Below are 20,960 nucleotides of genomic sequence, written 5' to 3' on the forward strand. Positions count from 1 at the left end.
CCTCCTAAAACCATCTGGGCTTCATGTCAGGAGCGTGCTTCTCTCTCTCTCTCTTTTTCTTTTTTTAATTGGCTGTGTTGGGTCTTCATTGCTGCGCACGGTCTTTCTCTAGTTGCAGCGAGCGGGGGCTACTCTTCATTGTGGTGCGTGGGCTCCTCATTGCTGTGGCCTCGCCTGTTGCAGAGCAGGACTCTAGGCGCGTGGGCTTCAGTAGTTGCGGCACACAGGCTCAATAGTTGCGGCTCACCGGCTCTAGAGCACAGGCTCAGTAGTTGTGGCACATGGGCCCAGTCGCCCCGTGGCATGTGGGATCTTCCTGGGGCAGGGATCAAACCTTTGTCCCCTGCATTAGCAGGCGGATTCCTAACCACTGCATCACCTACGAAATCCAGGTGCATGTTTATCTCTTAAAACTGCCAAAACCCTGTGTGCCCTAGGAGTTTCTTTCTTGATCGAATTTGGATCAGAAAGTCAGACTCACTTAAAGGTCACCCTAGTTTCTTGAAATCATTGTAAAAAGTTCACCAGTAATCATGTAAGTTAAAAAGTGAATTTGGATAAAGGGACTGTTAGAAAAAAAGTTGATTTTCATTCTGTTTAAAATTAGTCACACTAAATAGCTAGCAGATATGCCTGGATTAACTATCGTTCACCCTTTCAGCCATCATTTCTACTTACACACACAAAAACATGAGGGTTATCAGCCACTTCTGTTCTGCTCAGACCATAAGCCATGTCTGCATGATCCAGCCCTTTAGCTCTCTTTTAAGAAGGACTTTTACGCCACCATCCAGGGTTATCCAACAGAAGCAGAAAAGTTCCAGCCCTTCCCCGCCCCAGCTGCAACTCTCCCATTTGAACTAACGTTAGATTTAATTCCCAGTTATTATGTTCCTGATAAAACCTTATGGTGGTTGCCTCAGGTTCTCCCTGATCGAGTACTGCCCCACCCACCGCAGCACACTTCTCAGTGGCTAGTCTTGCTCCTCTTGGCCTTGGTCTGTCTTATGTCTCTGTTTCCTGATTCCAACTTTACTGACATTTCCATGAAGCCAGTAGGAGCATCTTTGTGTCTCCTGCCCACCTGCCCTCTCCCCGCCTTCCCCAACCCCATTACCCAGTGTGTCCCCTACACACCTTGGACTGTCAGATCTTGGACAAGGACACCTGCCTTGTCTTACCTCTTTAGAGCTTCAGTGCTTAGTTCAATAAAAGGTAGCAGTTGCTAATCACCATGATAAACAAAGGTCAGCAACACAAATTAATAGGAATTCTCCAGTTCGGAAAGCCCACAATATGCAACTCCTTTTTAAGTGCTTTAGTTTCAGCAGATGTTTAATGAGCATTCTTCTCAAAGAAGGGTGGGATTTAACAATATAAGAACAGAGGAAAAATCCAGAAATCAAATATTCTGGGTCCGGGGAAAAATAAGAGCTATTTTTGCAGATCTGGTACAGTTTCACCCAGTACCCCAGCAGTGCATTGCCTCTGTTCTTTGAAGCCTCTGGGCCCTTGGCTTCTTGGCAGGGGTGGGAGGCGTGTCTGTATGCGTATACCTCAGTCATCAGCTCGTTACCTACCTACACAGAGTGGCCTTAGAAAGGCTGCACTTTCCTTCCTACTCATAGCACAGAGGCTGAACACAGTTCAGCCCTTGCTTTTGTGAATGGCCACCTCCGCTAAAAGTCAGGAAGTTAGGAGGAGTGAAACTGGACGTGTTTGTGAGTGTTGTTCTTGTTGACACAGCTTTCTTCTCACAGCCCAGGTCTGAATTCAGGATCTGTATGGCTGGCTGCCAAATAATTAGTCTTACCAGAACCTCCCACCCTGGCCTTTGCTGTCTGTGATTGTGAGGGTGATCTGTGTAACTGATTGTTGTAATCAGATCAGTTTTACTGAACCTTGGTAAAATATTGCCTTTGATACCACTGAGACCAAAATATTAAAAAAAAATTTTTTTTTAATCCATCCATGATCTCACTGATAGTACCAAGTAAAATTGAAAATCGCGTTCAATTAATGTCAGCTCAGTAGCTTAATCACCAGGCTGTTGGGTTGGAGTGTTGAATTTTTAAACATTGTTTGAATCACTTCAAATGATCGTAACAAAACAAGACATTTCATTAGGTCATTCATAAGAATACTTATCAGAAATAAGTGCCCCTGGATGGATGCAAATCAGCCTTCTGGGGCCATTTACAACTGATGAGAGAATTGCACCACTTGACTTTAATAATTCACTAAGGAACAGAGAATAAACAGCAGCAAACATTAATTTTATTGGGCAGTTCCATTCAGTCTATATTTTGAAATAAAAGGGTTATGACTTGACTCCTGCCTGAAACCAAAGTACTTAAAAAGGAGTCTCTCATGTTGTTGGCATCTCCAGCTGAAGAACTTGTTCTCAGTTGCATTTGTTAATCAGTTGGCACCCTTCCTGCAATAAATAAGAAAGCAAAATGTAAACACTTCAAATAGTGATCACAACTTTATATTCTATCATGTCCTTTGGCGGATGGCTATGAAATTGTTTATAATCAAGCATCTTACTTGTCCAGAGTAGAAGCCATAGTATCTAAGAAAGGAAGGACCCTTTTTAGGACCATGGATTTTTCAGAACCAAGTGAGGGTTCTTTAGTCACTGGCTGGCTCCACATCTGAAGCTAAGGACAGAGAGGGCCTCATTTTCGGCTGTTAGCCCAGAGCTTGGAGTGGGGACTGCTCTGCTGTGTTCCCGAGAATGAGAGACACTCTGGACCTCGAAATGAAAGGTTAGAGGTGGGTTCTCCCTCCCCAGAGGAAACAAAAGATGATGAAAAGAGGGAGCCAGTCTAGCCTACGCCCTTTGACTGTGACCCTTCGACAGCTCCCTGTGCTCAGATGTGACCTTCTCTTCTGCTTCTGTACTTGGCAGTTCTCATAAGGGTGTCCCCTTCTCCCCTCCAACCAGAGCTGTAGGACCCATCTGCTCCAGGGGGAGCCCCTGATCTGCGAGAAGGTGATAAGGGTGGCCATGTGCTTGAAATGACTGAGTGTGGGAGCTAAAAGTGACCGTAGTGATCTGCAGGTCCGCCCCCCCCCCCCCCCCCCCCATTTGTACCTGAGACACTGAAGCCAGAGCAGCTAAGGATGCTGCATGTGGTCACACACCATTAGCCAAGAGCCTGGACCAGAGCCCGTGTTCCCCTGCTTCCTGTCTAGTGCTTTTGTTCCCGCCTATGACTTGGCCATTTGACAAGCTTCAGTCTATAGAGAGTTATTGATATTAGAAGGTGATTTTTTTGTGGCCATGTGGAGACAGCCCTCCACATGAGAAAAATAAGTTGTTGACCAAATATGATTATAGTAATGAGTCCTACCACTCGTGTACCACTCAGGTATTGAGTACTTCCAATTATACCTTGCTTTACACACACCAATTTTTAATCCTTGTAACACCCTTTGGGGTAGATACTTTGAACACTCCCACGTCATTGTTCAAAGACACAGAGCTAAAGGTTCAGCCAGGGTGATAGCATTGAACTAGATCTTTTATATCCATTAGTATTCTTTATGCTATAGAATTCTTCTTACATGGAGAAAATTGATATTTGATGGTGAGGCTAATCACCTGTATGCCAGGTGGGCCCCAGAACAGGGAGACCTAAATGGGGAAAGGAGTGCCTTGGCATGACCTCAGAAGTGGCCGTGTTGATGCGGGGTTTGGGGATGGGGAGGCGGGATCCCGGTCCAGGAAGTGTACTCCACCTACCTGGAGTACTTACCATCTACCAAGCACCGTTCTAGGCTTGTTACTTACTTCAACTTAGTTGATCTTCACAACAAGCCTATGTGGTCAGTTCTGTTAGTATCCCCATTTTATAGACACAGGAACTGAGGTACAGAGCCACATCTGAGCCCAAGGTCACTGCCTAGGAAGTGGTAGAACCAGGGTTCAAATCCAGACAGTCTGGCTCCAGACTGAATCACCCCCTGAGGCTGCCTTTCTGGATGAGCTCATTGGCTGGAAGGGTGGGGCAGTGGGTGTGGTAGCAGCCTTGAGAGGGTGACTGTTGAGCCCACCTTCATCCTGTGTGCGAGCCTGAGAGACCTTCCCCCAGACATTGTCCTGCCCACATTTCCTGCCAGGACCCAGAATGGTCAGCCACCCTGCTCATGGGGGCTTGTCACGTGGGATTTGGAGAAAGGGACTTTCTCTGCCCCATGTGGGTGTCTTCTCATGAGGCCTGTGGTCATCAGAACCGTGGGAAATGTCTGCTGTGATGAAGTCTGTAGCTCCAGCCACCTCAGGGAAATACGTGCCAGCACCCCAGGGTGCTCCTTTTTCTTATCTAACCAAAACACAGTCTTGGTTTTCCCCTCCTCTGATTGCCTGGGGCTCCCTTGCCAAGCACCTTTCTGTTTCTGAGCCACGTGGGTTCAAAGGAGGTACCCACTCCAGCCTGGCACACGGGGGAGGCTGGGGCAGGAGCCCACGGTGGCACCCGGAGTCCAGGGACCTGGACACGTGCGTAAAGCAGGAGAGATGCCTCTCTGCCCACTTGGTTTAGCAGCGCTTCCAGGTGAGAATCTGGGAAACAAGGGGTCTTCTAGGGAAGTGAACCTACAGCCATGTGTGTTCCCAGCCTTTCAGCACTTTTGCTTTTGTTTTTAAGTGGCCTGGTCTTCTGACCCGTACTCTCTTCTTCTGAGTTCATCTCTGTTTACGAGGCCACACTATTGTTAGAAGCTGTGACAATAAGTCCCTGTTCCCAGAAAGAGTACTGTATCTTATGAACAAGGACAAGAGTTCAGACTTCTAGAATGGGGTTTTCTGGGACCGGCTTGAACTTTGACTCTGCAGTGACTTCATCTGGGCTGCAGCGAGGAAAGCGCACTGGGCCCCCTCCTCCTGCCCGGCACATTCCCGAGTCCTGAGGCCCGTTCACCGTTCAGTGTTGCAGGCTGAGGCCTTGCCTGCCTTTAAGGATGGTCCTGAAGCTGCTGGCAGCTCTGTGCTGAATTTGCTTCTCCTCAAAGAGTGTGCATCGCTTTGGGAGCTACACATAAGCTCATCTGTTTTCAGAACACAGTTTGAATTTTGAATATCTGGGGAATTCCTCTAGTTAATCAATGAAGGAAGTTTAAACCTGTCTACGGTTTTGAATTTGGCGTTCTCATTAGGGAAGTTGAAAAACGCTGGGTGGCTTGATATCTGGCTGTGAAATCACTGAGGTGGATAGTGTTTAATGAACCGGGCATGGATACAGCATACATAGCTGTCTCGCTGACTTTTTTAGATGTTAAAAAAAATCTAACGTTACAAATGTGTGTGAATGTGTGTGCCTCCCTCATCACACAGAGTGCCGTGGGTCTGAAATATGTGAAAGAAGGAAGGCACTGGAGAGGGCAGACTTTTGATACATGAATAAAGAGCCATGTTTGTGAGGACCCGCGTGTGCGTTTTGTTCTTTATTGCTTGTGTGTTCAACACATAAAGCTTAGCCTGTTTCCAGATCCTTCTCGGAGCTCACTGGCTTTCGGGAAGTGTGTACTGTGGATACACAGACAGGGAAATTCAGACCTTAAGGCTGCAGGTTGTACCTTTGGTTGTGAAAAGCCAGCATTGGTGTAAGTGAAGTAATAAAAACAGTGAGTTTGAACATTTCAGTGATGCTTTTAGAAATATAAACATAGCCTACAACAGACTTTGGTCCTTTACTTTAAATCAATCAAAAACTTTCTAAAATTTCACTATTGCTTAGCAGTGTTGGTTAGAAACAAAAGTGACCTCAGTGAGAATATAGCAGGTGTTGTGTTTTGTCTTTTTGTTAAAGTGAGCAACGGCTAGCGTGGTCTTGGTTCCTGTGTAAATTCTGAATTCGGTCTTGGTTTTTAAGGATATGGGTTATCGTACCTCATTAGGCCCATTTCACTGATAATATACTTTAGTGGGTAACTAGAAATGCATCCCTCTGCTGAGAGCTTTGCAAGTAAATCCAGTGCCAGCTGTGTGAGCTTTGTGGTGTTTGTTTCAATGGGATTCTGGGTGTGACGGTCACCACTGTTGTGAGCTGCTCCTGCCCTGTGCCCTCTGGGAAGTTCCTGGGTTGGGGTTTGGGCGGGCACCCCTCTCTGTGAGTCATGCAGCTGACCTGTCCCCTGGGCCGTGCTGGGATGAGGCTTCTGCCACACTTGCGCTCACACCCATCACCTCCGTAACGGCTGCTTGGAACCTTGGCACTAAGGCCCAGCTTGAACACTCACCCCTCCCGTTTCTTCTGTCATTAGCACTAATTGGGTCAGGTTTTCAGGGCCAGTGGAGATGCAAGGAAAGAAAAACGTTTTTGCCATTCTTTAACTATCTGTGACTATTTCCGGATTAATGTTTTTGTCTACTATTTTTTGAGTTTATACCACGTTTGTGTGTGTGTGCGCGCACGTCACTATATATACAGACTTGGTCCAAAAAGGAAGTGATACCTAACTTAAAACAACTGTATTTTTAAAGTGACAGGTGTTCTCATGAGCTGATGAATGTCTTCCTCATGGAAGCCACCAGTTTTCACCTAATGCTACATTATTCTCCTTCATCTCTGAAATGACTGTATTCCTAGAGGGAATGTTCGGATTCTCATGGTGGAGATGACCTGAAACCAGTTAAAAGTGTGGTCACGGCCGTTTGTCTGCCTGTAACTCGCTTCTTCCACCTCGTGCCCCATGGGCTCAGCTTTCACTCCCTGCACCTTGACTGCGCTGCATTCTGGGCTGCCATTACTTCTTGTTTGCAGGCAGAGGGCCCAGGGCCTCGGGCATCCCCACCACCCTCCTCCGTGGTCTTTTGCCCCCCAGTTCGTGGATACCCTCACTCCAGCCCCAAGGGCTCTATTCCTCGGAAAGACCTGGCCTGATGCACATTGGAGACAGGCCCCTGGACAGCCTCACGCCTTCGTCCTGCTCTGACACCTGGTACCAGCTGGCCCTGGAGGTGGCTCCTGGGCTGCCTGTCTGGCGGAGCCTTCCTGCAGGCAGAGCCCAGAGCGCTCTCCCTGTGCTTATTAGAAGCACATTTCCTGGTTGCCGTCCTAGCTGGCAGCTGCTCGAGGTGGCTGGAGCCATCCCAGGGTGGAAAAATAGAAGCAGAGAAGGAAAGCCAAGGCAGCTCCGAGTGAGTCAGGACGCTTCGGTAAGAGGCTCGGAGAAGCGCCTGATGTGGGAAGTGATTCTGCCAGCTGTCGCTCTCAGAGTCACTTCTCATGTCCTCATTTACTCAATAGGGACTTTTTCTTCTTTCTTAGTACTTCCATTCATTAACCCTAAAATAAGTATATTAAGAAAGTAAACTTTTTACCAGAGCAGTTTACCTCGGTGAATTATACAGTGAATGTTTTTAAGACAGTGGCCAAGCTTTCATGGGTCTCACCAGCTGACTTTTACTGTTGTTAAATTTCAAACAGTCCTTTTCCGTGTCTGTCATAGGGGATGGTGGAGTTGAATGTATCCCAACACCAAAGACAGGATGGACAGGCACTGGCTTTGCCAGGAGCTCAGCCCTCAGAGGAGGTTGGGTTGTGCTGTGACCCACACTGCTTGTCCGTCAGGGGTCGGCTGTCGCTCTGCTTCGTGTTGTCAGGGACCCAGGCTGATGGAGAGATCTCCATCTGGGATTTTCCTGATTTCATGGGAGAGGGAAGAGAGCTGAACAACAAAGCACCACCTCCTAAGCTCTCTTCTGCCTGGAAGTGCCATGTGTCATCTGTGCCCTCATTGGATTGGCTAACCAAGTCCCGTGGACAGGTCTGATGTCGATGGGGTGGAAAAATCTCATCTTCCTCCAAGAAGAGACAGATAGTTGAAAGTATAATAGTCTTTCACAAGAACTTTCCCAGAAGCTTCCAGTCAGGAAAGGACTCTTCTTCTAGCTGATTCTTGAGTTTCTTTGGTGTTTTACGGGTTTGTGTGAGAGGCACAGAAGTAACAGATGGCATAATCCCCTCCATTGATCGTGTGCGGGCTTTCTTAAGCTGCTGGACGCGAACCTGGCTGACGGCCTGTATCTTGTGAACAAGCAGCAATTCTTTCTGCCTCTGTGCAGAAGGGACAAGAAAGCCTGCAGTTGCTGTAAGAATGAACATCCGTGCGCCCCAGTGCTGGGGGAGGCCGCCCAGCTGTCCACTTAGATGAGGCAGAAGCCCATCCTCTAAGGGTTGTTTGTTCTCAGAGCTGGGTCACTTAAACAGAGGGCATTTGCAGTCTGCCTCTATGACACCAGGGAGTTCATGAAGCAGGAAGTATCTTGATTTTTATGTGTAAGGTCTTAGGAGTGTTTTGTTTTCTACCCCTTGTTGCTTTCGTCCATTATAGCTCTCTGCTTTCTTATTGATCCTGAAAATACTAGTGAGACTCACTTAACGGCTCATATTTTGCTGGAATTCATTATGAATATGAAAAATACCTTTTGTTTAAAATTATATGAAACAGTGAGATTCAAAGGCAGCTCTTGAAGCTCGAGTTCTAATTCCACTGAAACGAACCCCAAACCTTTGACCCCCCGCAGTGTGTGCAGGGCATAGGCATGTGGCCTCTGGCTAATAGGGTCCGTGCTGAATCACACCTTCGTGTCTCCTGTGGACGTTGGTTCTTCAGTCTCTCCTGTTGGACAGAAACAGAAAGACACTTAAAGGAAGACTTGCCTCCGAAAGATTTTTAGATGATGACATTTGTAGAAAGGAAAAAAGTTATAAAATGTATAAGTGGGCTTGAGAAATCTTAAAGAATGGCTCATTAGAAAATAGGACCAGGCAGGTTGACCTGTTGTCCCTGGTTGCTGACGCCTTAGGACAGAGTAAAAATGACCCCTCTAGAAATGTGTGCTCAGAAAGCAAACTGATTGGGTACAGAGGGGTTGGAGTGGGCATCAAGGAAGATATATATGACTTTCCAGGACTGGTGAATTAAAAAACAAACTTGACAATGAGCAGCTCCTCACTGGCTGTTGCAGACCAGGGAAAAAAGAGGCTCGTTGAGGTGTTCTGGAGAGTGGAGCCTCTGCTTCTTCAGAGGGGCCACCAGGCAGCTGAAACCACCCGTGGGCTGAGTGGGAGAGAGAAGCATCTTGGAGAGGGGAGCGAGGCTGGGGTCAGGTAATAACTGGGATGCCTGGAATTACTTAGGTCTGCTGGGTAAGTTCCTTGAGATTCCCTAGCATTTGTAGTGGCCAAGGCCATCTGAGCATGTACTAAGTGGCCAGCCCAATTCTAGAGGAGGAGAATTTGAGAGAAAGAAAGGCCACGTGGCCAAATTTGCAGTTTCGAGAAGCCCCGTTTTGCTATTCGTAGAGATTACTGAAAACAAAAGCTGATTTTTGTGGGTGGTCCAGAGAAACTGCCGGGGACCCCGGGAGCGCCAGGGTCAGGGGTCTGTCGACTCTGGCAAGTTGGATTCCGCGTCCTGTCAGCCTGATGTCTTGGACGTACAGATTAGCTTGGAACTTAAAAAAAAAATTTCAGAAAAATTTCAGAAAGTGTACTTAATTTAGTGAATACGATGCATGTCCATCCAGATGATAGAACATGACTTACTCATTACAGCAGACCTTTCTAAACTGTGGCGGGTTTAGAGCTCTCTTTTAAGTTGCACCTACAAATGTGAAAACTGCAGGAAGCCCCCAGAGCAGGGCGCTCACCTTCCACACCAGAGACGTGCTCTGTCGTGGGGGCGGTCTGTCTCAGCAGCACCCTTGGCCTCTCCTCGCTAGATACCAGCAGCACCCCTCCCCAGTGCAAGTTGCGACAACCAACAACGTCTTCAGACATCACCAGGCGGCCCCTACGAGGGGGGAGGGGCAACATCGCCCCCGGTTGAGAACCCCAGTGTGAGAGTTTGCCTCTAGAGTCCGAGATGGGATGGAGAGGAGGGGTTTATCCCTGAGGAAAGCGTATGGGCCACGAGCAGGAGGCGTTGAGCGTGTTGAGACGGTAACTTAAAGAGCAGTGTAATTATTAGTGTATTTGAACCCTCTTCTTAAATAGAGTCAAGGTGTCTGCATTTCCATAGTCAGTGTATTTTAAGGGGTTAACCAGGACAAATGAGAGTTTGCAGAAGCTCCTTTGGTAGCTGAGTTTTTTAAAAAGACCATGGAAGGTGCTGAGCTGTTCACACCAGCGCTGTCTTTTCAGTTCTAACACTGCTTTGTGCTCTGAAGAAGAGGTCCTGATGGATTGGGGGGTGGGGTCCCTCATGCTGTAGGAGGATCCCTGGACAACATGTGGCGGGGGTGGGGGAGGAGGGGGGCACCCGGTCTCCCTGCAGAATCACTTGTGCCTGTGACGTGTGAGGCTTCGTGAGCGGTGCCAGGGACAGCGAGTCTGGCTCTGTCCCGAGGAGCTGGGCCACACGCCCCCTCGCCCCTCCCTTCGGCCTCAGCACCCCACACCCCCTCTGCCCCAGCACCGAGGAACTGCTCCGTGCAGGCGGACCTCACCCAGGGTGAGACCGCCTCCTCCCAGCTGACTGACTCTCAGAATTCAGTGTGTAAAGGATCTCCTGGGGAGTTGTTAAAAATGCAGTTTCTGGCAGCCCCTCCAGAAAGTTTGGTTCAGTGTGTGGGAACCGGGAACTTACGCCTTTTGAAACAGGTGGCCCACATCCCCCTCTAGGAGATGGGGGGGAGGGGGGTCCAGGGACCACACTCTTAGAAGCAGCACTCTAGAGGCTCTTTCCAACTTTTGGATGGCAAGAGCACGTACATCGTACTTCCCTAGTCCTCTTATCCTCCCAGAAGATGCTGGGCTAGAGCCCGTGGTGCTGAGCCTTTGTGGGACTTGTATATGTGAGGGAGGTGGTAACGGTGAACGTGGATGTTGGCCAAGAAACTACCAGTGACATGGGGACGAAGTGCGGTATCAATTATTTGGGCCACGTGGGTCAGTTTAGTAAACTTATTATTAATCACAGGGGTTCATATTTTTAGTACTTAGCCACAAATACTGTGTAAAGTAAAATTCCTTTGGTGAAGGATTTCTTTAGCTTCCAGGGTGGCATCTTTTAAAACAAGGCTTCTTAACTGTGACATCAGAACCACACACCCCCAACCACCCCTATCCGCCGCCCCAGGAGCTCTTTAAAAAATAAAGAGTCCTGCCCAGAGCAGCCTTCTTCTCACTTCCTCACCAAAATTTGGGTTTTCGAGGAGCAGATAGACCGTTCTGTCTGTTTTTGTCTCTTTCTATACACACACAGACACTTTTGTATAGTACATGTATGTATGTGTAAAATTACTCTGATTCTGAGGTGTAGCCTCAGTCATATTCCTCCCAAATGTGATGCAGTAGGAATTACACAGCATCACCTACAAAGGAGTCTCACCAGAAATGTTTAAGCTGAATCTAAACTAGCCTTTAGATTTAACCTCCAGTTTCTCTACAGTAGAGGACAGAGAACAAGTTTAAATGGCAACATGAGGAAATAGACAAATCAGATTATTGGGTATCCTGTAAGACAGCTGGCCTAGTATCTTCAAAGAAGTCAGTGTCAAGGGAAAAAATGCAGGCAGGGCAGGGTAGGTTAGGGATGGTAGGACTATTTTTGACTGAAAGAGACTAAAGATATAACTAAATGCAATGCATGAGGCTTGACTGAGTCATGGTTTTAAGAAAAATGCTATAAAAATTGGGGCAGGGTAGGGAAATTTGAGTGTGGACCAGGGTTTTGGATATAAATGAAACCATGCATCTCAGATTGGGACTTGAACCCATGGGCCAGGACTTGAACCCGGCCAAAACCGTGATTGGGACTTGAACCCACACAGCCGAGATCATCACACACCTGGGTTCAGGACTTCATGAAGCTCAGGTTCTTGATGTCTCATAGCAGAAAGAATTCAGTGAGAGACAAAGTGATAGGTAAGAAGTAGATTAATTTAGAGAGAAACACACTGCACAAACAGAGTGTGGGCCATCTCAGAAGGTGAGAAAGGCGCCAGGGTATGGGGTGGTCAGTTTTTATAGGGGTGGGTAATTTCACAGGCTAATGAGTGGGAGGAGTATTCCAGCTATTTCAGGAAGGGGCGGGGATTTCCAGGAATTGGGTCACTGCCCACTTTTTAATCCTTATGGTTGGCCTTGGAGCTGTCATGGCACCTGTGGGTGTGTCATGTAGCTTGCTGACGTGTTACAGTGAGTGTATACAGAGGCTCAAGGTCTAGTGGACTTCGACTTTTCCGCCATCTTGGACCCATTTGGTTCTAATCAGCTTGTGTCATGTTCTCAGGCTATGTCATTCTTTCAAAGATTGTGCCCTGCCCACTTTCCTCCTGTTTCATAAGGGAATTATTGTTAGTTTTTTTTTTTTTTGGTGTGCTAATTTTTTTGTGGTTATGTAGGAGAATGTCCTCATTTTTAGGAGGTGAATGCAAAAGTATTTAGGGTTGAAGTGTCAAGACATCTGTGACTCATTTTCAAACGGTGCAGAGAAAAAATGCAAGAGAGTGTTCATGTGAGTGTGTATATTGTGGATCAACGGAACAGATATGGCAACATGTTAGCCAGTGTTCAGTCTGCAGTGTTCGTGGCCCATTCTCTTCACTGTATGTCTATGTTTGCAGATTTTTTTTTCTTGTAGCTCAAACATTTATTGTATGTTACAATTTTGTAGATCATACATTTTGGCAAGGATTGCCTGGGAAAATCTCCTATTCCAACTGTTTGGTTTGGTTTTGGTTTGGGTTTGTTTTGCAAATTTTCTTAATAAAGTTGGAAAACAACCAAGGTGAATGAAAAGGTGGTGTTCTTCAAAACACGGTTTGCGTGGCCTCCTTTGTAGGCTGTGCTGCTGCTGGGATGGTGGAGGGTGTGGGTATTTGACGTAGCTTTGAGTGCAAGGTCTGCCAGGTCTGCCCTGCCTTTCTAGAAGCTGTGACCTTTGCTCCCAGGCTTCTGCACTGTAATCTGGTCAGCTGACGCCAGGCAGTTCTGCCTCACATGCACTCTCTTCCCATCTCACTGACAGCAGGAAGCTGCCAAGGAGAGGACCCCGTTCAGTTCTGCTCACACCTCCTCCTTCTTGTAACTATTAGGGCTCTGTGGAGAGCTGTGTACGATGATTCCCATGGACCAATCACTTGTCACTCCTCCTGGCTCTGTGTTCTGACTCTAGGTTCCTGCAGGAGTCTCATTTGTTAAGGGTTTTTTTTTCTTATTTCTTACTAAGAACCTTTCCTCTGTGGATCTTTGTGACCATCATAGCATCATTTTCTGAAAGTCAGAGGGCTGTCCACATTATCCACAACCATCAGGAATGTGGTAGTAAAGCCAGGTGTCCTAGAGGGGATATGTATTGGGTTGGCCAAAAAGTTTGTTCAGGTTTTTCAGTAACATCTTAACGACTTTTTGGCCAACCCAGTATTTAGTGGCCCGTGGAGAGATGTTTACACGGGATGTCAGCGAGGGTCTGGTCTACTGTGTGATCTTTGAAGGAGGGATGTTCATGGAGAACAGCAGTGGGTGGGTGCTAAGGAGCTCTGTGCCGAGTCCCTGGGTTAACAAGATCTGTAATGAGGATCTGTTTCCCCTTTGATGTGGATGCTATCTCAGTATGTGCCTTTACCTGCACATGTGATACCGCCAAACTGGGGCGTTTTACAGAGCACAGAGCACTATAGAAGCCCCTCGCTGCGTTTCCAGAGTTTTCCCTGTCCCACTGACCCCAGAGCTTTTCTTGGATCCTCAGGAAAGCCAGTTTTTGTCATTCAACCTTGCGTATCGTGGCTCTTCCTCTCAGAGTAGTAATTAACAGACTTGCCAGCGAGACCGGAGTATCTTATCTCCCTGTTCCAAGCCGAAAAATGAAGGCTTCATCCCAGCCACTCTGGTGTAGCTCTATAGTGGAGGGGGGGAATTGTTTTAGCACAGATAGGGAACTACATTTTCTAAATTTAAGCACGGGGTCCCTAAATAACCTTGCCTTAAATTTGGCATGAACCATTTTGCTAAGCCTCAATGTGCCACCTGCTCTTCTCCTCAAGGTTCACATCCTTTCTTAGAAGGTGCAACCTAATTGCATCCCTGACTCTGAGCTGAGTTTGCTGACCAGGACAGTATACCCTGGCACATTCATTAAGATCCCAGTCACCTGGGAGGTTGTAGCTGAGTCTGAAGTTCTGCAAGAGGACAAATATGTAGAGATTTTATATTCACATTGAAAATTTGCCATTAAACAGTAGAGGGGCAGGGATTGAGAGCAACTGGTCAGCCAGGAGTCGAACCCACGTCCCCTGCATTGGGAGCATGGCGTCTTAACGGTAAACTGGGTTTCTAATCAAATGGGAAGATCCTGTAGAGCCTCATTTTCTCCTAAGAAGCAGACTCTCCACGTGTAGATTGAAAGTGTTTGTACGCCTGGCGGGTGGGCACAGCTTGGATGGGGTGGGGTGGGGGTCGTCCTGGAAGTCATCCTAGTTTGTTTTCTTGTTCTCATTTAGCATGATCACTCCCATACGCACTCTCCTCCAAAGCTCTTTTGTACTGGTAACTTTTTACTCAAAAGGCATTTCTGTTTGGTAATTTTTGGGGGTTGGGGGGAGATGAGTGGGAGTGGATTATACTTCTGGCCTAATGCTAATGTATTTTTCCCCCGTCTAAATTTGTCAGCTGTGTTAGGCAGTAGGGAAACAGGAAGTAAGACCAGGACCTCACCCTCAAAGCCCACCAGGGAAGCTTAGACATGCGTGACCTCATCCATCTCTAAATAGCATGAGCTTAATCTTTTTCTGTGTGTAAGGGCCAAGCTTCTGTTATCCACCGAGCACTTCCATTGGTTAAACCATTGTCTGACCAGTGTCACCCATGTTAGGGGAAAAGCTTCTGAAGCAAAGGGATTGATACTTACTGAGCGCTTCCCCTGCCAGACACTGCGCGGGGCGCTTTCCCCAGTTCTTGCTTATTTGTCACAAGAATATCATGAGATAGGGGACCCTCTCCCTCCACGTGGTCCGGGAGGAAGCTGAAGTTAGATGTCAGTGTGTCTGGTCTGTGGTGGAGCTAGATTTGGAGCCCAGACTTGATGGACACCAAAACCCTTGCAGTGCAACACACTACTTCTCCCTTCCCCAGTGCTACACACACACAGACAGACAGACAGACAGACAGACACACACACACACACACACACACTGACAGTTAAGTTCCTCTCTTCCTAGATTTGCACTAGCTAATTTTGCAAAACAGCATCTTGTGTAAGTGCAGTGATGTGAGGGTTGTTGAATGTGCTCTGTTTATAAGGTGAGTAATCACCTCTCACTAGGATGTCAGCCAGCCAGGTGAAGAAGCTTTGACACCCACTCCCTTCTTTCCGCACCTCCCTCCCTCTTCCGTAAGTCCCACCCAACCACTGCCCACTCGTCACAGGGCTCTTTGTAGTTCTTAGGGAGTTGACGTGACCTCAGTTAATAAGACCTAATCATTCAGAACAGAGCCATGCACCCAGATGTCAGATGTGAGCTGTGCAATTCTTCCTGACCTTGGGGGAGAGGGGCAGAAAATGGGGCTGTGAGGAGCCCTGCAACCTATTTCAGGGTTCAGGCCTCCCTGAAGGAGATTTGAGCCGTTAGAGCAGAGCCCTCTGGTAATGAAGCCATTTGTCCTTGGGAACAGAATGAGTCCTTGTAAGATCAGAAACAATGGGCATGTTGAGTTTCAGACCTGGGGTGAATCAAAGCTCAGGGAGAGGCACATGCGATGAATTGGGACAGTTCAAGGGACACATTCTTCACAGGCAAGTCTCTGTTACCAACAAGTCCCCTCAGTGGTAATGATACTTAGTCAATGGTCATTAATGCCTCTGTTTTGAATAATTTCCCCAAGTGAGTAAGTCATCAGTTCTTCTTGGAGCTTTTTTTCCCCTTCTTTGCGTTGTAACTTGTATAGTGTGAGAAATGGATGAAAAATAAGTTTGGGTGGCAAAGTTTTATTATTTGTCATGGCATTGTTTCCTTTTAAATTCTTCTTTACCTCTGAAGCAGATACTGCCTCGGTTGCCTCTGCTAGTAATTTGATTCCCAGGCAATAAAATTGGGTGTTGCTATTCTCTGCCGTGAAGCAAACGCTTTTGATGCAAGGTGTTCACAGCTTAGCTCCCCCAGTACTAAAACAGCAGGCAACGAGTGCGGTACACTTTTAAAAAACGCGGCTGGTCCGTTGATACGGCCCACTGGCAGTCATATCTTGATTGGTCCGGAACCCTGTGTTGTTGGATTTTCTTATAAGATCTGATGGAGCAGGAGCCACGTCCCAAGAGCGCGCAGCTGGGGCAGGGTGCTCTCGGGTGGGTGCAGGAACTGGCATCGGCCCCGCTGTCCCGCTGTCGTGCTGCCTAGAGATAAGGGGAACCACAGACGCTTCTGAAGCGCGGTGAGGGGGACCCTGAAACACAGAAGCCGGCCCGCGCGCTGGGCGAGGACTGCCTGTGGGCGGGGGCGCAGGATCCGCCGGGACCAGGTTCAGCGGGGCCGCCGGCGCGCCGGGGGTCTGAGCACCGGAGGGCGGGCGGGGGCGGGGCCGGCGCCGCTAACCCCTCCCCGCCCCGCCCCTCTCTCCGTAGGTGAGGCTGCGGCCCGCGGAGCTGCGACATGGCAGCATGACAGCCCCGGACGGCGCTGCCCGACGACGACGACGACGCCGCCGCCGCCGGGACGAGGGAGCCCCCGCACAGCGGCCACTGCCGGCCCGGGCCGCCTGAGCCTCCTTCCCGCGCCCTCCCCACCGCCCGCCGGGCTCGCCTGTACTGTTAACCCCGTGGACTCCCGACTCCTTCCGCCTTGAACATCAATATGTGTCATGTCATTGTCACCTGTCGCTCGATGCTCTGGACCCTCCTGAGTATTGTGGTGGCGTTTGCCGAGCTCATTGCCTTCATGAGCGCAGACTGGCTGATTGGGAAAGCCAAGCCCCGCGGCAGCGCCGAGCCTGGCGGCGAGCCGGGCGGCAGCTCCCCGGAGCCCTACCACCCCACGCTGGGCATCTACGCCCGCTGCATCCGCAACCCGGGCGTGCAGCACTTCCAGCGCGAGACGCTGTGCGGGCCCTACGCCGAGAGCTTCGGCGAGATTGCCAGCGGCTTCTGGCAGGCCACCGCTATTTTCTTAGCCGTGGGCATCTTCATCCTCTGCATGGTGGCCCTGGTGTCCGTCTTCACCATGTGTGTGCAGAGCATCATGAAGAAAAGTATTTTCAACGTCTGCGGGCTGCTACAAGGAATTGCAGGTAAGCGTGCGCGGGGAGGGAGGGGGCCCGAGAGCCGTGCGTGTTCCTGCGTGTGGGCTCCCCGCTCGCTGCTCGCTTATTTGCCGCCAGTCTCGAGGAGGGCTCTCTTGTCCGGTCCTAGGCAGCAGGCACGTGCGGCCCGCGCCTCTCCCTTACCCTCTTCCCTTCCCCTGAAGTGGAGAAGTATCTGTTCTTTGCTCTCACCTGCTCCTCTTCGTTGCTTCTTTCCTCGGGTTCTCAGTTGCTGGGTTTGGTTTGAGTCACTGCTCCTACTTTTTTGCTTTCCCCGTTAAATGAAAAGCATGCTTTCCGCGTCGTGCGTCCAGGGAGGCATTGCGGTGTGTGAGGCTCCCTGCAGCGGGCCCGGAGTGCTGGGATGAGTGGGAGCGTGGGGTAACCAGCGTGAGCCTGGTGCCGCCACCCGCTCTGTGCCCCATCCCCGGCCCCAGGAGGGTTTCAGCTTTGGGAGGGGAAGAGGCTGGCTGGGGAGGAATTAGTATCAGCTGCTCTGTGTTTAATAATGTTCTGGTTTAAATTGTGTGTCTGACAGAATGTTCTGTGCACTCAGATCACAAATTACAAACTCTTCCACTTTCTGGGAGTTTCTCACTAATGAGCTTGTTAGAAATCCGTGGAAAGGAAAGTATGAACACTTTACAGGGATTCCAGAGGGGAGGGTGTGAGCTCCAAGAAGACTTCCATGGCCACCAGCATTTTCATAAGACTGTCCCATGTGGAGTTGAAAAGTGGATCTGGAACCAAGAGGGTATCAGTCTGTCCACACTCAAGGGACTCGTTCTGGGCTGCAGAAACACTCACACACACACACAGCAGAGTCTGAAGACATCCTCAGGAAGCAGAGGAACAGACTCTTGCTTTGATTCTCAAGAAAAAAAATTCACTTTTTAAACAACCACAACCAAAGTATTTATTAATCTGAAGTCTACCAGGAGAAAGAGCAATCCACCTAGTAAAACCCTCATGGAAGGGCACATCCTGTAGCTGTATCCACAGGGCTGCTGACAGTAAAGATAAGCGCCGAGCCTGGCGTCCAGGCCTATAAAGAAGCAGACCCCAAACGAATTAGCTCTCGCCTGCCTTACAGCAAACTCTTGAGCTCAGCAGGGCTGGCTTCCAAACAAACAGGTCAAACAACAGTTTTTTTTCCCCAAACATCTGATGAGATAATGCTTTCTGTTTCTCAAACCTTAGGGGCCCCGTGTGTGTATGTGGGAGAGAGGGTAGTGGGCCCAGAGAAATGACAGAGGACCTGCTTCACAGTCCTGCTCTGTCTGCATGGGGGATAGGCGCGTGACCCTCGTCTCTTTATCTGCCGGGATCAGCCGTACCAGGAGAGACCCAGGCACCCATAGGCACTCGTGGAATTTGGGAGGCCAGGATTCTGATTTTCATAACGTGCAGTTTCACTCGAGATAAATGCACCAATTCTCTGGATCTTGGCATTCCTCTTCTGAAAGATAGGGAGATTGGAAAATATGATTCTATCTTAGATTTTTGATTCTGTGAAGCTCATTGTCCTCCTTATGATTCCCTTCTCAAACCTGCAGTTCATCCCCTTCAGCCTAGCTTTTCACCTCCCAGAAATGTTCAGTAAGATAAGTTTCCATACTGGTTCATCTTCTTATCAGAGAAATGCCCCTACTTTATTTCCCCAGGCACACAGTGCCTCGGGCCCATGTGCATGTGTGTGTGTCTTAAAACTTTTGCTGAGGAGTGTTACCAAAGTTTTTGAAGTCAACATAAACATGTAGATGAAAGGAAGCCAGCGTACACAAATTATTAATCCTGTTGAAGAGCCCTGGTTGACCAGAGAAGCTATTTCTGCTCAGTTGCCCCTGACTATATTGCATTTGCTTATCTTCTGTGATTTCATGCCTTTATGATGTTTTATCATCATGCTGGTATGCAGATGAGACTCCTGGTTTGTCATCCCTAGGAATGCTTTTCATCCTGAGAAACTTAGTGCCTTCCAGCAAAGGAATGGCCATTTACAGTAGGGTGGGACGTCGTGGGCCATACCACCACAGTTGGTCTTTCGCAATCAATTTGCAGCGAATTATAGACCTCCTTCAGCCTCAGAGACTGTTTACATGCAGCTTTTAATAAGGTGTTACTCCAGTGAATTTGGTCTCTAAGAATGTGGATTTGTCCAACAAGTCTTTTGGTGCTCTTTGCTGTCTCACATAAATGGCAAGAGAGCTCACTTTGGCACAAAGATGAGTACATATTTTAGGTATTATTCATACGCTCCAATGAGTTATTCTTCACTTTTCTCTTTCTCTTTGCATCAGGCCTCTCAGAAGAAGGGCTGGGGAGAAGGGAGCAGTAGCACACCCAAGATGCTGGTCTGTTGGTCACCTGTCTCCCAAAAGTCTTCATTTCCTAAAAGATATCTTTCTCCTCATCCCCTTTCACTTATGTCCCCCATGCATACATGTGGCATCTCAAAACGTCTGAAATTGCTAAAAATTGGCCAGAGGCAGAGATTCCTGTACAGTCAGGTTCTACCTGTCTGGGACCACTGTTCTAAGGCAAAGAACTGAAACACAGGAAAGTGGTTTCTCTTCACCTCCCAGTCCAGCAGCACACCCCTCTGAGAAGACATCATGGGAAAGATGGCCTGAACTCTGGTCAGCTGGCTCCCTCTTGGGGGGGGAGGGGCACGTCTCTGAGGGATGCTCAGTGGGCTCTTTCTCCTCTGATAGAGGTCTCCACCAGGCAGTTCAAGCCAACATCAATGCCAGCCGTGGCCCTTGAATCTGTGGCTCAGAGAGTTGCCCCCTGGGTATCTGAAGCAGCTGACTTGCTTTCTATGTTCTTGGCCAGTCTGTAAGAACATGTGGTCAGCCCCAGCCCCAGCCCAGGACTTGCTGCAGCTGTGAGCATCAGTCTCTCCTCTCCCCACAAGCCCTCTCTCAACTCTGGATCTATTCAACATTGAAACAAATGGTGAGAAAGGAGGCTATTGCCAGAGCAACAAAAGGATTCTTCAGAAATACACTCAGACTGTATTTGTCCTTACAACTTGCATTATGGCAAAAATGACATTTTTACAGAATGTAACTGGGTGAAAAATTATAAGCTATAGTATATTCCTTTACTATGCCTAATCTTAAAGGCCACAGGCTTGAATAGTTGTCACTTTCTATAGTATAACATAAATCCTCAAAATTTTAGTATTTTGATTTTAGAAATAGGTTAGAGAAGTATCTGCTGCTTCACTCTTGGCAGCAATTGGAGCTCGTCTCATCTGGCCCTGGATCAGCCCTAACCTCACCTTAAAGTGTCTGTGAAATATTGACCAGTCTGCCTCATCTCTAAGCCTCAGTTTTCTCACTTGGAAAACACGTATTATAGTAGTACATACCTCAGGGTTGTTTTGAGGATTAAGTTAGATAATATATGAGAAAGGCTTTTAAGCACAGTGTTTGGCACATAGTAGATAATAAGTAGTAGCTATATGATGACTATTAAAGTGTTTATGCTTTCTTGGCAGGTTTTAGTATGTTTTTTGTGTTCCCTACAATTGCTGCATTCTGAGGAATAGGGGTGTCTTTTATGGTCTTTAGAAATGACCTTGATCTGTTGAAACCAAATGTGACTGCATCATATAGAGCCATTCCCTGGCCTCTTAATAGCCTGCCTGGGTTGGAACTGAAGAGCGCAGAGCAGTCTTCTGGCTCTGCTGGGCCTCTGGGTGTC

The 20,960-nt window shown here is 48.3% G+C and overlaps 1 protein-coding gene across 10 annotated transcripts in view; it reads left to right on the forward strand.

Moving 5' to 3' along the window:
- LHFPL2 (LHFPL tetraspan subfamily member 2) overlaps window positions 1–20,960 on the forward strand; it is a 159,141-nt gene that overhangs the window by 120,743 nt on the left and 17,438 nt on the right. For 9 of the 10 annotated variants that reach the window (XM_057740502.1, XM_057740511.1, XM_057740526.1 and 6 more), the window contains one exon: window positions 16,576–17,237. In XM_057740502.1, the coding sequence (XP_057596485.1) occupies window positions 16,805–17,237 (433 nt within the window). In that variant the 5' untranslated portion in view covers window positions 16,576–16,804. Of the gene's footprint in view, window positions 1–16,284; window positions 16,300–16,575; window positions 17,238–20,960 lie in introns of those variants that run through there. The other variant, XM_057740573.1, reaches the window with a different exon arrangement.

Source organism: Hippopotamus amphibius, chromosome 1, assembly GCF_030028045.1.
Source record: "Hippopotamus amphibius kiboko isolate mHipAmp2 chromosome 1, mHipAmp2.hap2, whole genome shotgun sequence".
Classification (NCBI taxonomy): domain Eukaryota; kingdom Metazoa; phylum Chordata; class Mammalia; order Artiodactyla; family Hippopotamidae; genus Hippopotamus; species Hippopotamus amphibius.